Source organism: Thunnus thynnus, chromosome 13, assembly GCF_963924715.1.
Source record: "Thunnus thynnus chromosome 13, fThuThy2.1, whole genome shotgun sequence".
In the NCBI taxonomy this organism is placed as follows: Eukaryota; Metazoa; Chordata; class Actinopteri; order Scombriformes; family Scombridae; genus Thunnus; species Thunnus thynnus.
Window position 1 is genome coordinate 14,759,624 of NC_089529.1, and position 15,679 is coordinate 14,775,302.

Here is a 15,679-nt window from a genome sequence, read left to right on the forward strand (position 1 = left end):
TTCAAACAGATCATTACAGAAAATGTGTACCAAGCAGTTTTGATCTTTCTTTCAACATTGACTGACAGTTGACATCATTTAAACAAGCAAAAAATGATTTGGTACAAAAATAGTTTATTAAAAACAATTTCCTATGGCTGAAATATTGAAGATTTTACTTCCATGTCTTTTGTATTTTTAACAAACCATAGAAACATCTGTCAACTTTCAAACCATTAGGAGTTAAAAACGTTAAAGCAAAGGGCCTCTGTTGTTCCTTCCAAGTCTATTTGTTTCTCTCGGATAAACGGATAACAGATTATAAACAACATTTACCATTACACCTTGGAATCGTCAGTGATACAAGCATATTTACAGCAGTGTGTCCCAAGCAATACTCTTCATTTCATCACTTTACTTTTGCCCTTGGTTCTTTTGAGTTTAAATTAGTTATTCAAGCACCGCATGAGTTGGGCTTGCAGAATCTGGGCTTCCGATGTCAGCAACGTAATATCCGATAGAGCGTGTCTTCAGTGAAACAGACACTAGCTTTGAAAGCTGTTTATCAAAGACAATAAAAGAAGATACATGGTTAAATTTTGTATTTGTGGCAAAACTAATTCAAAGTTTGACTGACGTACATGAGAAAAATGAAAGAGGTGTCCAAACACAAATCAACTCTAACCCAAGAGAGTCCCCGCTTCCTTCCATACAAAACAGGTAAAAGAAAAGACCACCATAGACATAAAGCTTATCGATTCTGCCTGCTAACAGGTGTTCAAAAAGCCAATATGGCACCTGAATTTATGCACATTTTTCCTGTGGTGTACAATTGTTTTTAATAAACATGTTGGATTTTCCAGTTGGATCAAAAAAAAAAAAAAAAAAGGGTCTACTCTATTTCCTTAACTGAAAAATAAAATATACACAGTTCTAGACAACAGAAAACTTTTACAAAGTATACACCAAGAATTTGCATTGGCATTTTACTTCCATTTCACCTTAAGGATATAAAAAAATTGACTGTCAAAACATTCAACAGAACCCCAAATGATTTTTTTAAATGAGATTTTCAACAGCTGGTGTCATCTGGGAACAAGTCTTCACAAATACATGTAATCCTCTTTTTTGTTTGCATTCCAATAGATCACTATGTCTAGATCCACTGAACTACTCTTATACTGAAACTCCTCCTTACATTACATTATCAAATTTCTTTACTTCCTCAACAAGTTTCTTCTTCTCTTTCATTCTTAATTTTTGTGCATATTATGTTGAAATGTCATATCTGAAATGCTTTTTGGCCGTTCAGTCAATATCAAGAAACTTGATGACACCAACATCTAAAAATTAGTCACTTGTTCTGAGCCTCTACGGTGGTCTGTGTTTGTCTATGTAATATTTCTGTGACCAAAGAATATGGTGTTAAACACACCAAGAATTAAAAGTTTTCCATACCAACAAGTTGCTTCAAAGTGACATCTGGATAAGCAGAGTATGATCAAAGAAGGTGAAGCATTCATCATTCCTCAAATATTAGAATGATAGGAGTGTTACTTTTTTCATAAGGAATTGGGTGTAATTCCCGTTATCAGTTAAAAAAAAACATCTGAGTTAGATTTAGAGACCTTGTGAGGATGCATCCAGCTTATTATCAGTACTGTGTTTGTAAGTCTCAGTACTAGTGGAATACACACATTTTAAAAACTTAAATAAAAACCATGTTTTGAGTGTGGACTGTTTTAAGGACATTGGCCAATAAAAGCGCACATCAGGTGAGAAGGTCAAAAATAAGGACAAAATACCAAATAAAGCGCAGAAATTTGTGTGAGCAAAGTACTAGGCCTAATTCTCAGTATCTACCCCGACATGGAAGAGCATGTCTTCCCCAATTTGTACTTTTTTTTATAAAATCCATGCCCTTCTCCCCTCAAACACATTGAAGTCCTTTTGACAACTGTGCCTCATTGGCTATGATATGGCAAAGAGGAGCAGACATAAAACACAAGATGAGATGAAAACAACAAAGAAGCCTCTATTATCAGAAAGTAGATGTTTTAGAAGATATTCAGTGTTTGACATATTTTGGAAGATTAAAAAAAATATTTTTTTAAATGAAAATTTTGTTGGGGAGTGCTTGGTATTACACAGATGAGGCCGTGAAGTAAAAAAAAAAAAAAAAAAATCTGTCATAGAAATCATTTGATTTCTCCATCTGTAAACCAACTTGAGAAAAAACATAAAAGCTAGACTCAAATTAACCTCAGATGGACAGAACTAAGTTAACATGCAAGCACCCCATTCATACTTATAACTTACAGGAAAGAGGAAAAACTAGAGTTGACAGGCAATATTTAACTACAGCCATTTTACCAAACTGATTTTCATGTGGTCATGTGTGTCAAGACACAGATGCAAAGCCAAATGTGATGATAAACCATAAAGTCTGAAAACAACTATTTTCATATGGGAGACATTCGTTTTCCAGAAATGTGTTACTGCCCAGAAACTGCCAATTACCAACTGACAAAATGACAGTGTGACTCTTCAAAATTCATCTACCAGGGGTATCAGTCAAAAACACCATTTTTATCTTCCAGCAGTCTCTGGCTAAAAAAGAAGTGAGCCAGTTTATGATTCTGCTTCTTGTTTAGTTTCTACAGGGTCACTTTGAGCTGACGGTAAGGGCTCAGACGGCAGCGGCTCTGCTGCAGCAGTAGTAGTTATTTCTGGGGGCGGAGCTAAAGGTTCTGATTCTTCCTTCTTTTCTGAATCTTCCACGCTTGGTTCTTTATCGGTTTCCATGGTAACCACAGGAGTCACACGAGGTTGCTCTGTGCTGTCAGAGGTCCGAAATCTGTCCATATTTTCCAGTTCTGCCAATCGATCATCCCTGTCCCACCGCGTGGCTCTCTCTCGCCGTTCTGATCGCCTTGGTCTGTCCCCTTCTTTCCCCTCAGCTCCTCTCCCTCGGCTCCCTCCTTCTCCCCTTCCTCTTTCTCCTCCCTCCCCCCTCCCTCGCTCCCTATCCCCATCGTCGCCCCTCCCTCGTTCTCTGTCGCAATCCAGGCTGCTTCGCCTCTCCCTCCAGTCCCGTCTGTCCCTGTCTCTGTCCCGATCACGGTCCCGATCTCTGTCCCGATCACGGTCTCTGTCTCTCTCCCATCCACCTCCCCGGTGATCGCCTCCGTCTTCCTGCCAGCCTCCGAGCCTGTCCCTCCCGTCCATTCTATCACCGCCTCCTCCCCTCCCTCCGTCACCAAATGGACGCCTTCCACCTCCAAAGCCTCGGTCCCTCTCTCTATCCCTATTTCGATCCCAGTCTCTGTCCCTCTCTGGCTCTCGGTCCCTGAATCCAGGCCTGTCTCCCCTGAATGGTCTGACATCCATGTCATCAGGCCCCTCGGGGCCACGAGGACCCCCTGGTCTGATAAAGGGAGGAGGAGGACCTTGAGGAGGAGGGCCATGCCCATGCGGAGGGAAAGGTGCCCTCATATTGTGGGGAGGGGGGATCCCAAAGCCTCCTTTTGGAGGAGGGGGTTCGTGGTGCATCATTTGAGGGTGTGGCCCTCTGGGCATCATCTGTGGGGGCACAGGCGGCATGTTGGGGTGAGGGGGTCGTGGCCCGTGGGGTGGAGGAAAACGCTGCATGTGCGGTGGTGGGGGGACTGGAGGACGCTGCAGTGGAATTATTCCAGGCCGTGCACCAAGCAGACCACCAGAAGGGGGTTGGATGTTTCCCAGAGGACCACCTGGAGGTACGCCTACCTGGTTACCTGATGGAGAAACAAATACAAAATACAGATTTAATTAAAAAAACACCAATGTATTACAAACAGCTAATCCTAAAGGCGCAAACAATCGAAGCGATAATTGACACGCATCAATTGATGCTCTTATGGCGCACTGCAGGCATCAGATTTAAAATTCCAACCACAGAACCAACACATGTTTTTCATTTTGTTCTTTCTATTGACTGCTGCATTAGTTGGATGTAATGAATGAATGAAAAGGAGAAATGCAGAGGAGGAACATGAAACTGAAACTAAGAGCGTCTGTGTCCACAGTAAATCATCTGTTGACTGTTTGTGCTTTCAAATGTAGCTGCTGTAAAATAATCAGAATATAACGTTTTATTTCTCTCATTCAGCGGTTCTGTTCTCACTATCGCTCGCTCTCCTTACTCGACCACCATTGTGCTGTCTCTCTCTCTCTCTAGCTTGCTGGTGCTCAGCTGGCTTGCGCTATTTCTCTCTTTTTCGGCTGCAGAGAAAACAGCTTTGGTCGCTGGGCCCGCGTTTGACCCTCTAAAAATCGAAACATGGTCGGAGTAGGCGCGTCAAGGCAGTTTGACGCACCTCATAATGCTTCTAGTGCGTGTTCGGCCATTAAAAACAATAGATGTATTTCAAAACGCGCGCGTCAGATGCTTCCAGTGCGTTTAGGCCTTAACACTTGGGATGCTGTAAGTAACGAATGTTTGGTACTGTGTTTCACTTGAAAATTAAAACCAATTAATCATTATCAGCCTCGTCATCATTAAAAAATTTTGCCCATCAACCAATCGAGTGTTTAAGAACTATATGAATTTAACAAGCACAAAATCAAAGCCAGTGCCTCTAATGATTGATTCCCTGCATTTTTTTAAAACGATAATGCTATTTTCCAAGTTTTAATGGACAAACTCAAGTAACAGCCACCTTAAATTCATCAATCATTTTACAATGGGTGAGGCAAAATTAGAAACAACAATGTAAAAACAACATATTAATTTGTGAAAAAAATCAAGAGAGAAAGACAGACTGACCCATGGGTCCCATCTGGCTATTGAAGAGGTTGGGACCCTCGGGGATCTCGTCATTTTTCCTGTTGCCCAGACCTGCTGGGTCCAGAGGCAGGTCTTCAACTCCACCTTTGGAAGGAGGTGGGAGACCTATAGGCATGGCACCAGGGGGAGGGAAACCTAGGAGAAGAGGGTTGAGAAGTTAGGGTGCTTTAAATCCTTTAACTAATACATCTGGTTCTGTTCAAACAAACTCCAGTGCATTTGCCCATTTGATTGAGGTTGTTTGGGCTGGTGTGAAACTTGTCAATCCAACTCTGGTGTGGACTTAACATGAAGGTGGCAGGTAGTGCAGTTTGTTTGTGGTGTGAAAGCAAAGCGGGCAAACTACAGAACTTCGTAATAGTAGATAAATGATTTTAGCATATATAAAAAAACTAAACTATGAAATCTATCGGCTTATAGCATCTGTAAAAGAGTCATATTTAAGCAAGATAATTTGGTAACCATGGTAACACGCAGGCATGCCAGAATTAAAACAGCAGTGTGTTGTGTGTCCTAGTCTATGTATTTTTGAAGTTTCTCATTAAAAAATTTAGCGAAATATAGTGACCACACAATAATTATCCCCCCTTACTATTATGGTACATAACACCTATTTTGTACCATAGAAGTTTCTTCTTTCTACTTCTTTGTCTACCTGTCACTACTCTTGACTTATGAGATGGGGCTCCACATGACTTTCTTAATTAGCTCTTTGTTACACCAAGAAAACAAACATGATGCATTATTGTGAAGCTGATAACTGCCCAATGAATGACTTATCTGTCAGTCTGTTCAATTTTGTGTTCACAGTTCTTGATTTGTTTGGAAAAAGCCAGTATGAACTAAACTAAATGAACAGAACTACAGGTGAGACAGTGACCTTAATCTGTATGTTAAATACTGATAAACATTATTAAAGAATTGGCACTGTGCGAGAGAGAGAGAGAGAGAGACTGAACGAAAGCCAGTGAGAAATGGTTCGGTGGCAGCTGTAGGAGGAAGTGTTGGAACCCATCGGCTATCTGTCTGATGACAATTTAGCCTCTGGGGGCAACAGCATATATTTCGGAGGTTCCGGTGTAGCAAGCAGATATCAAGATAACGGATTTCTGGGCCAAGACTTCCTCTTCTGTGCCCCGGTTGTTGTTTACAGTCCAATTAGCATCTTGAGATGGTCTAGAGAACATTTTGGCTAATCTTCATAAACAGATATATGCATATGAATGCAGATAAACTAAAAAAAGCTGTGATAAAAAGCTAAATTGTCAAGACTGCATTTTGGCCAATGCGTTCCGCCTCTTTTCCTCTCCACACAGACTGTTAACCTGCATGCAACCAAAGCCAGCTCAAACGTGACAGGTCAATACTACTCGGACTACAAACGGAAACCAGAACACTTCCGGTAACAAAATCTTGTCTTGAGATTATGTAGAGGTACTACCTGGAGGCATTTGCATGGGGTTGAAGCCGGGTCTGATGAAAGGAGGAGGGGGAACGCCTGGGGGGAAGGAAGGCGGAGGCATGCCTATGGGACCAGGAAAGACAGGAGGCTGGAGAGAACCCACACCAACCATTGGCTGCTGCATTGGAGGAACCTGAGAACATTTACAAGGTTTTATTGTAGATGTCCGAAGAGGAAGATAACTGTTATACATCCCACTGACACACAGGCGTTATCTCCATCAAGCAACTACAATATAAATCACATTATGTTATCTGAGCTACCCTTTCGATTTTAATGTAGGTATGGACCAGGTGTCACAGCAGCTTGTCATATTATTTTATAAGTGGCCTCCATATGTGCGCTTCTGATTATGTACCATACACAATTACACACAACTGAGCATTTGCATAGAGCCCCGAAAGAAAAGCTGGCACATACTTTATATCAAAAGTTCCACAATTTACAAACATTTTCTCAGTGATGGATTGAAATTTCTCTAAACTCTTCAAAGATTTTAAAATTCTGGAAACATGTTGCAACTTTAGTTAACCTGAGCAGGAGGAGCAGCTGCGGCAGTCACAGGTAATACTTGTGCCTCCTCCGGCTGCTGTGGCTCTGAACCGCCGTTGTGGGTTAGTTCCTCTGGGTTCTCAAGTGTCTTCCTCACTCCACTCCACTCTGGAGAGGATAGACACAATTCAGACTTGCTAAAAAATGACGCTATAATACACAATTACATCATTAATACAGCTTGTTGCCGATGCATCTTTCAGTGAAAGCAATTTTCACAATTATAAAACAGAGGCAGGGTATGAAATGCTCAATGATGTAGTATTTTTACCTGGTGATAAGGTGTCTACGTCAAATACTCCTCCTTCTTTTAGCTCCTCCAGCTGGTCCTCTCTGACTTTAGACCAAGGCACATAGGTGACACCCAGCTCCACGTCCCAATACTGTTTATACTCAGCCTTTATGCCCTTGTTCAATGCCCAAGCAATCTGGCAAAGAATGAACAGAAAACAATCCGTGATTTCATTATACAACTCTCTTTGGATTGCACTTTTTGTGTAAAAGTGCATTACTAAGCAGCAATATCTGTTGCTCACTCACCTTGATGGCTTTCTGGTTAACTTTGTAGGATCCTCGACTGAGCTTCTGTAGAGCCCTGAAGGCATCTTGCCTGTGTATCATGACAATATAGGCACAGCCACGTGGAGGGATCATCTTAACAAAAGAGGAAAGACAGTTGAGGGAAAAAAACAAAGAGATTGTTTGGCGTGAACACTTATTCTACTGTATGTAATCAGTCGTTCACTAATATGAACATAAATATCAAATATGAACAACAAACCAGTCGATGTATAACGTGCATCAAAAACATACAATATAAATGAAAAATTGACTATACCATAAGGTGAACCAAAACAAAAAAAGAAAATCTGTAAATGTCATTGTGACACACTACAGGATATGGTCACATGTGGATCAACTGATCTACACAGGTCCACTTACATTGATGGACTCTATCTGCCCAAACTCCTCCAGTAAACAGGCGACATCTTGCTGTTGTGTTCTCTTGTCCAGCTGACCCACCCAGAGAGTTGTACTGCAAACTGAAAAGGAGAAAGAAATGATGATAACATGAGCAAGAACTCAAAATACATGCGCTACTTCAAAGGGAGGAAAATTATTTTAAAAAACTCAGTGATGTTGCCCAAAGACAATCATTTTATGAACCTACAATGAAACATGCTGTGCACATCTAACAGATAATTTCAGGTCCATGTCTACCTACTTAAATAAATACGACCATAAATAGATTATGACTCACTGCTTAGTGTCTCGCTCTTGGGTGGCGGGAGGCCTTTTTGCCGTCGCTCCCTCTCTTTCTCTCTCTCCCTGCGCTCCTGCGAGCGGGAGCGTGGAGAATGATGACGCCGGTCTCTGGAGCGCGAGCGGGATCGCCTGTGCCTGGATCGCCGTGTACGGGAATTAGACCGTGACCTCCTCCGCTTTGGAGATCTGGAGAGAGAGAGAGAGAGAGAGAGAGAGAGAGAGAGAGAGAGAGAGAGAGAGAGAGAGAGAGAGAAAAAAAGACAGTGCCACTTATGACATGTTCACCATGAATGAGCACTGAGCAGCTTATGTGCACATGACAAAAGACATGGAAAATAACAAATCAGTGTGGAGAAGAAAAACCCAGTTTGACACAAAGCATCCAATTTCAGATACTAACCTGGAGCCTGAGTGTGACCTTCGCCCATGTCTGCCATCCTTCATAGATGAACGGTCCATATCCATTGACAAATCCTAATATGGTATGGAGAGAACGTGGTAATGATTTGTTACTAACTAGTATACCAAAAAAAAGGTATCATGTAACATTTTATAGCATTTTGTTCTTGATTACAATTTTAATGCAAAAATGAAAATGTCCAAAAAGATATGGACATTTACTTCACTAATTTTATTTATCCTACTATAGCTTATTAGATGCTACTATTTTACATATCTTTTGTACTATTGTCAAGTTTACCTGTTGTTGCTGGGCTGCATTATGGGGAACATATCCCCCCAGGAATCCTGGAGGCCCAGTGGAGCCAGGGAGGGGCTGTCCAGGCAGAGCATGCCCCACAGGAGGCATCATAACTGGGAAGCCTTGTCCTGGCGGTAAACCAAAGGCCTGGATCTGGCCGTTAGGAGGAAGAGGAACCTGAGAAAGAAACGGTTTTAAATACTTTGCATGTACAACAGTTTTATTGTACATGCACCGTTTTTTTTATTTTTTGTATTTACATATTTCATATGTAGTATTTATTTTTAAATAGAGGTCCACATCTGAAAAAGCATACACTGTATTGTATACAACACATGTACTACTATATAACTACAATGCTGTAACACAAGCTACAATAAAAAAAATAAATAATAATAATAAAAAAAAATAAATCAAGGATGAAGATGGCTTGACTTGTCAGGAAAGATGAGTTCCTTACTACCTGTTGTGAGAGGTCTTGTGACATGTTTATCAGTGGTGGTTTAAAGTGCTCCATGTGCTGTGGGAAGGCTGGAGGCTGCTGCATACTGTGATGATAAAAATAAACCATCAGTTTCACAGCTTTTATTTCATGTCTAAAAAAAACTCCTTGGCATCTCAAACATGCTGTAGAATATGTAATAAATGAAGGGCTTACAAGGCGGGCTGTGACGATAGTTCATCCTTCTTTGTTTCTTCTCCTACTTCTGGTTCATCATCGTAGTCAAAACGGTCCAGCAATTTCTAGGAAAGAGGTAAAAAAACCACACCATTTATGATGTTTTCAACAGTTTAAAATTTCCCCCTTCACTGTAACATACTCATGCACTGTGCTACAAAATGTCTTAACAATTCCTAAACAATGCTTGATCTCCACAATATTGTAAAGAGTACATTTAGGTGTTGATCACAAATACAAAAACGCACTGCCACCTTGTCAAAGGCCGTCTTCTGCTGGGTGGGTTGGGTGGGCAGGGGAGGATGCGGGGGGACCACACCCAGGCCAGCGGTGACGTTTTGAGTATGTGTATGAATGGTATGGACTGGAGGCTGAGTGATGATTTCGGGCTTCACTGGCTGCTGCTGAAAGTTCTGGAGCATCTGTTGAAGCTAAAAGTGCCAGTGAGAGAGAGTGAAAGACAACAGTTACTAGTGAAGGTATAAAAGATGTGCAAGCAATGAACAATACAAGCAAAAAGGCTGAGGTTAAGGCTAATGCCAGTCTGTACTACACACCCACCTGTTGACCCTGTGAGGACTGGAAGAGCTGTGCCACAGCAGCAAAGGCGTCAGAGTTTTGCAGCTGAGCAGCAGGTGTCATGGTGGAGCTTACTGTTACTGCAGTAACTGGCTCTTTGGCTGGAGGTGGGGAAGAACCTGAGGGAGGAGATACAACACACAGATGCCTTGAAACACCAGCATCACTCACTGATATTTAAGCATATAAGTGTGTGTTCAAACCACAAAACACACAAATTACCTGGCTCATCTGTGCCCATGCAGGGTGCAGAAGCACTGCTAGAGCCAGCTGCCATGTCCAAGAGGGGCTGAATAACCTCGATCTTAAACACCCCATTCTTCTGCCACAGGTTCAACACCCGCACTATCTTACTCTACAAAGAAAAAGAAAAAAAGCAAGGAAATAGGTGAGAACATTTGTCATTAAAAAGTACAAAATCCTTCAACCAAATTCTGTACTATTTGTGACTACAACACTACAGTCTGCAATATCCCAGCTAATATTCATCTCACTGAAATGTTTAACCAACTCCTCCTGTTCTTCTTACCCTGTCCTCTACGGGGCAGAGGCAGAGGTTTTCAAAGGTTCCTGTAATGTTTTTGGTAAACCTTGGGCCAAACACGTCCTTGTCTGCTCCAAACTGGTGTCTGGACTGCCTAACGATGGAGTCCACTACATACAGACCTGCTACCTTGTACTCAGGCTTACACTAGAGAGAGCAGACAGAGAAAAAAGATTAGAGTTTATTCATGTTTGGTGAAGAGGAACTGGGTGATGCCTGAATTTAGACAACTTTTGTCTCACCTTTTTGATAAATTTTTCCACAATCTGGACCACATGCTTGTAGAGCTGAGAAGGAGAGGAGAAAGGTGAGCAATTTCTCATCTCAATATAGGCTCAAAAACATAAGGAATATGATTTTAGAAAAACACAAAATGTCACTCAGATAGATATACAAGTAACTTTCGAAACAAAGGAATGCCAAACTCATTCTTACTTTCATAGCTTTGATGGCCGATTTGGTGATGGAGATCATCTTTGCCCGAGATATTGGGGGCTTGGAGTCCATCAACGAGAATAACTAGAGAAAAGGAGTGAAACTAGTGTCAAGACATAATGCCAATCAGCTTTTACTGGTACCCTCATGTCTTTCGATATCAGAGAGACACACTTCAGTGACAAGCTCTTAACAACTGAATATTTTAGTAGCAACAAATAAATTATAAGCTCTAAGCAACCAATATCCCAATCTTTTTTAGTGGCTGCCACTGCTGACGATCTGAAAAGTGTCACTGTGGTTGGTTCAGCGGACTGATTCTTTTTTTTTTTCCACTGCTTCTCCATCATGTGTGATTGTTATGTTGTTCATTATGCTCTGGTGGGGGCCTGGGGCTGAAAGCTCTGGTATTACAGTGAAATGTGCTGCAACAACAGTGAAATGCATCCCTTTCAATTGTTTACCACTTTCATTTTCCACCCGCTACAAAGGTGGTACGTACAGACACTCGAAACTGGCATCTGATTATCTAAAATAGAGTTTCCCTAAGTCCCCCTAGGGCCTATGGGAATGCAATGATAGATGTTCAATTATTTAAGGTAAGGAAGATCCAAGAAGTCAACAAACAGCAGAAGAAACCATGTTACACAGACAACACGATGCAGCCTTAATAGAGCATGGTGCATTAGATGGAATTAGAAATAAATAAACTGTACAAAGTAGAAGGGTGTGTGCATTTGAGGATGCTTAAGTGTCTTGATGGTTGTGTGGTGCACATGACTATGTTTATATTAGCTGTGTGGTGGGCCTGGCTTTGCTTACTCTGAGATAAACTGGCCAACTAAACATTACCAGAGTGCATGTTTGCTCTTTTAATACATTACAGTTAAACTGACATATTTGTCATATTTAAATAACATCCAATAGTGATTGGAATCCATAAACTGTATTTTCTGTTTCTGTGCAAGATAGAAACTGCAGGAACTTTTTCAAGAAGTATCTGAAACTGTTCATAGCCCATGTTGTTCTGGTGCAATAAACAAATATTATCAGTACTAGTTGTGATATAACAGGATGGTGTTTACCACTCAGTGGTCATCAACTAGCCTATATGGGCCCAGATACGGTAACTGTTTAGACTCAAAGACTGAAAAGGCCATCAGTAGAAACGAGAAGAACCAAAAACACCAATACATGACTTCTCCAGGCTACTGACTAGATTTCTGACAACATCAGGTCTTCTAGCATGCTGTGTATAGCATTTAAGCAGTTATGGACATTCTTCTTCATAACCTTGCAGTATGGCAATACCATATTAGATGTTACTGTTTGCTCAAGGGGTAGCCAGGAGCATTGTTACCAACAACAACGTTAGAGACCACTCTCCCACATGCTAACGTTAATGTAGTCTACCACAACTTTGAGCCTGGAGACCACGTTTACAGATATCCTTATGTTTGCTCGCTAGCTGGCAGAAAGTCCTATAATTCATTTCAATAACAACACTATGTGTGCTGTAGGTGTACAACACAAACGCTAACCCAGGTTAAGGTGGACATGTCCAGGCCCACTGGTCTGTGCTGCTCGGCTAACTTCAATGCAACACAGCTCCATGACCAGCACCGCCACACTTGGTGTGTACAGACTTTCATGGAGCCGGGAAAGCAGCTTACCTCGTGGTTAAAGGCGTTGACGGCGTCCATGATTGCCCAACGCCCCTCAACCCCTTTATTCCCCGCTTTGAGCGATGTTTATTCAAGGAAGGGTCGGTACAACATGTCCGCTCCCCGGAGCTAACGGCAGCTAGCCTAGCATCAGTAGCTCTCGGGTCGGCGGGCACGGCAAAGCATGATGGGATTCAGCTGAATTGTGTAGTTGTACGATTTGTCCACTGGGTGGCGGACTGCTACAGGAATAGAAAGTGTGTGGACAGGGCATGGGTCGTGTGTCCTTTTTAGTGGCCAAAAAAGGAGCTACGGGCACCCACTGACCGTGTGTCCTCCCAACCGTCTTCAAATGTCCATCATACACACAGCAGACTACACATGGCAGTCTATATTATGCCTTGCCCTTGTCCCAGATATCAACCAGTAACCTACTATGCTCAATATTCAAGAGCAGCAACACAGCAGATGCAACATTGAAGGCAATCAAATTTGGCTTCTCCGAGTTGTAGTTGCAATTAGAGTTAAGAAGAAGAAGAAGAAGAAGAAGAAGAAGAAGAAGAAGAAGAAGAAGAAGAAGAAGAAGAAGAAGAAGAAGAAGAAGAAGAAGAAGAAGAAGAAGAAGGAATGAATTTAATTTGTACCGCACTTTTCATTCATAGTGAAACTCAAAGTGTTACAGTATTAATAACATAGAACACACAATATAAAGACAATAATAATAAGAAGAGTAGAGATGAAAAAATGAAAAAGTATAATCAAATGAGAGAGAAATATACAAATATAGACTGTGTATTATAGAGACTGTGTGTGTATGTGTGTGTGTATGTGTGTGCTATGTATGTTCACAAAGTCCCAGAGTTCAACAGTCTGATGGCTTGTGGGTAGAAGCTGTCTCTGAGCCTGCTGGATCTGGCAACGTTATACCTGGCCCCAGTTTTGCAGTATGTAAAAAAATCTGTGGTAATTTGACTGAACACAAATTCGGTTAGAAACATGTATACTGTAAATGTCTACTCCCTCAAAAAGGTCTTAAAACTATATTTTGACACACAGGGCCTCAAGATTATGAAACAGGAAATATTCACCACCTTGAGGTCCTCATCATTTCTGTTGACATTGCAATTTAGAGGTGCCAGCATCAAACTGTCACAAACATCTGACACACTGTGAACTTGAAGCCTTCGGGGCCTTCAGGGTCTGGGGCCACAGCCTTGCTTTTAGCCATATAGCAGCCTGTTATCGTTATGTCCCAATGTGTCAAGCTTCTGTACTTATAAGATAGTAATGCTACTTATTATGTAATTATGTTGTTTTATGGCTGTAATAATATGTCGATTCTCTTGCAAGTTGTGGTGTTTTCCGTAGGCCTACCTCCATTTGGTGTTTTTGAGAGAACAAAACATGTACACATGCAAATCAGTTTTCTATTTCATCTTCTATACCTCCATCTTTACCATATATCTTTAGTCTTTATGCTGCTACTAGACATGAAAAGCAAAACTGAGACTTCTCAGATTGTAGGGCTGAAGCAACATCTAAAATATAAACAGGAAGGCACTGGGACCTGACTGGCTCCCAGTAAACATTTATTTAAAATTATAAGGAAACTTTATTTGTCATGTTTAAAGAAATGACTGAAGATTTCTTTTTTAAACTCCTGAAAGAGCTTTGTATGTAACAGTTAAAACAGCCCAGCAAGCTTGACACTATGTGTAAATTTGTAGTTAAATGTAGCCCAACATTGTTCAACACCTCAATATTTCCACTATCAATAGGATTCATTAAGACTTAATGGAAAATTTCCATGTCATGAAGTTGACAGTTGCTGTTTCAGTCTACAATCTGTGACTCATTATTTCAATTATCATAGGTTGCACATTACCTGAGAAAAGTTCATTACTAATTCAGATCTTCTATAACAACTGCGCTGAATGACACAATAAATTGTCATCTCTTACTCATACTTCCGGGGCTGGGCGTGTGAACATTTTTAAAATAACATTTCTGTCAAAATTCTTTGAACTGTTTTTTGGTTGTAACATGAATTTTTCCCCACCTTTTTTCGTTAAAATAACAAACCATGAACCCAAGTTCAAGACTGAGTCTGTACTTGTTTTTTTAGACTGAGCAAAATACAGGCTATACCTTTTGAGTATTACAAGTAACAGATAAGGAGAAGTAATGAAATAATCAGTTTTTTTTTTATGATATAACACTTGCCAAATGCAGAATAAAGCATTGAAGGATACATACATTTCCAACAGGCACTTTAAAGTACTTAAAATTGAGATTTGTTGTCTCCAAATAATGAAATGACTCACTTACTACACCCCTTTGTCCCCCTCTTGAACAGATAACCTTCATGGATGGTTGCAAATGTCTTTATTTTACAGGCTACAGTTTTTAGTCAAAGGACAACTTCCTTCAAGTCATGATTTCATTAAAGAAATAAATGTCTGATATCAGGAAAATGAACAATGGTAATCAGCTCATATCTTGCAGTACAAAATAACTCCAATAGATGGTGGTATACTTATACCTTTGGCTCCCTGTCAGGGTGTCTGGTTTAGTGTCTGGGATGCATGGTCCAGCAATGTATGTGTATATGTGGATGCATTCCTCTCACTCCTTCTAGGAATCCATACAAAGAAAATAAACATGCCAAACCTGTATATAAAGTTAAATCTAATACAGTAACACCACTATATACAGCCTCATAAAACACATATTTGACACAAATCATTAAAAATATAAGCTTCACACTGTAGTATATATTGCATTGCTATTTTTATGGATTGCATTCAATTGTCAGGTGTTTCTGTTATTTTGTCTAACCCTTGCAGGTTCACTGTGTAGGAAAAACATATATTCATCATAATGCAATCATATTAGGTCAGATTAACCTGAGCTGGAGCCAAATACATGAAGAAAAATACATCTCAAACTGTTGCCCCTCCCCGCAGGTGTCCTCCTTTGAGTGATGATGAA

At 40.8% G+C, this 15,679-nt stretch overlaps 1 protein-coding gene across 1 annotated transcript; it reads right to left on the bottom strand.

The window, feature by feature from the left end:
- Positions 1 to 97: 97 nt before the first annotated feature.
- Positions 98 to 13,154, bottom strand: scaf4a (SR-related CTD-associated factor 4a). The gene is made up of 19 exons (XM_067608195.1): positions 12,698 to 13,154; positions 11,025 to 11,108; positions 10,832 to 10,876; positions 10,575 to 10,736; positions 10,268 to 10,400; positions 10,028 to 10,164; positions 9,721 to 9,897; positions 9,446 to 9,531; positions 9,251 to 9,335; positions 8,788 to 8,964; positions 8,488 to 8,561; positions 8,083 to 8,273; positions 7,764 to 7,864; positions 7,362 to 7,475; positions 7,093 to 7,249; positions 6,802 to 6,929; positions 6,249 to 6,402; positions 4,787 to 4,942; positions 98 to 3,755 (listed from the first exon to the last, which is right to left on the bottom strand). Exons 1-19 carry the CDS (start codon positions 12,725 to 12,727, stop codon positions 2,611 to 2,613), a joined length of 3,336 nt encoding a protein of 1,111 aa, XP_067464296.1. The 5' UTR covers positions 12,728 to 13,154; the 3' UTR covers positions 98 to 2,610.
- Between the last annotated feature and the right edge of the window lie 2,525 nt (positions 13,155 to 15,679).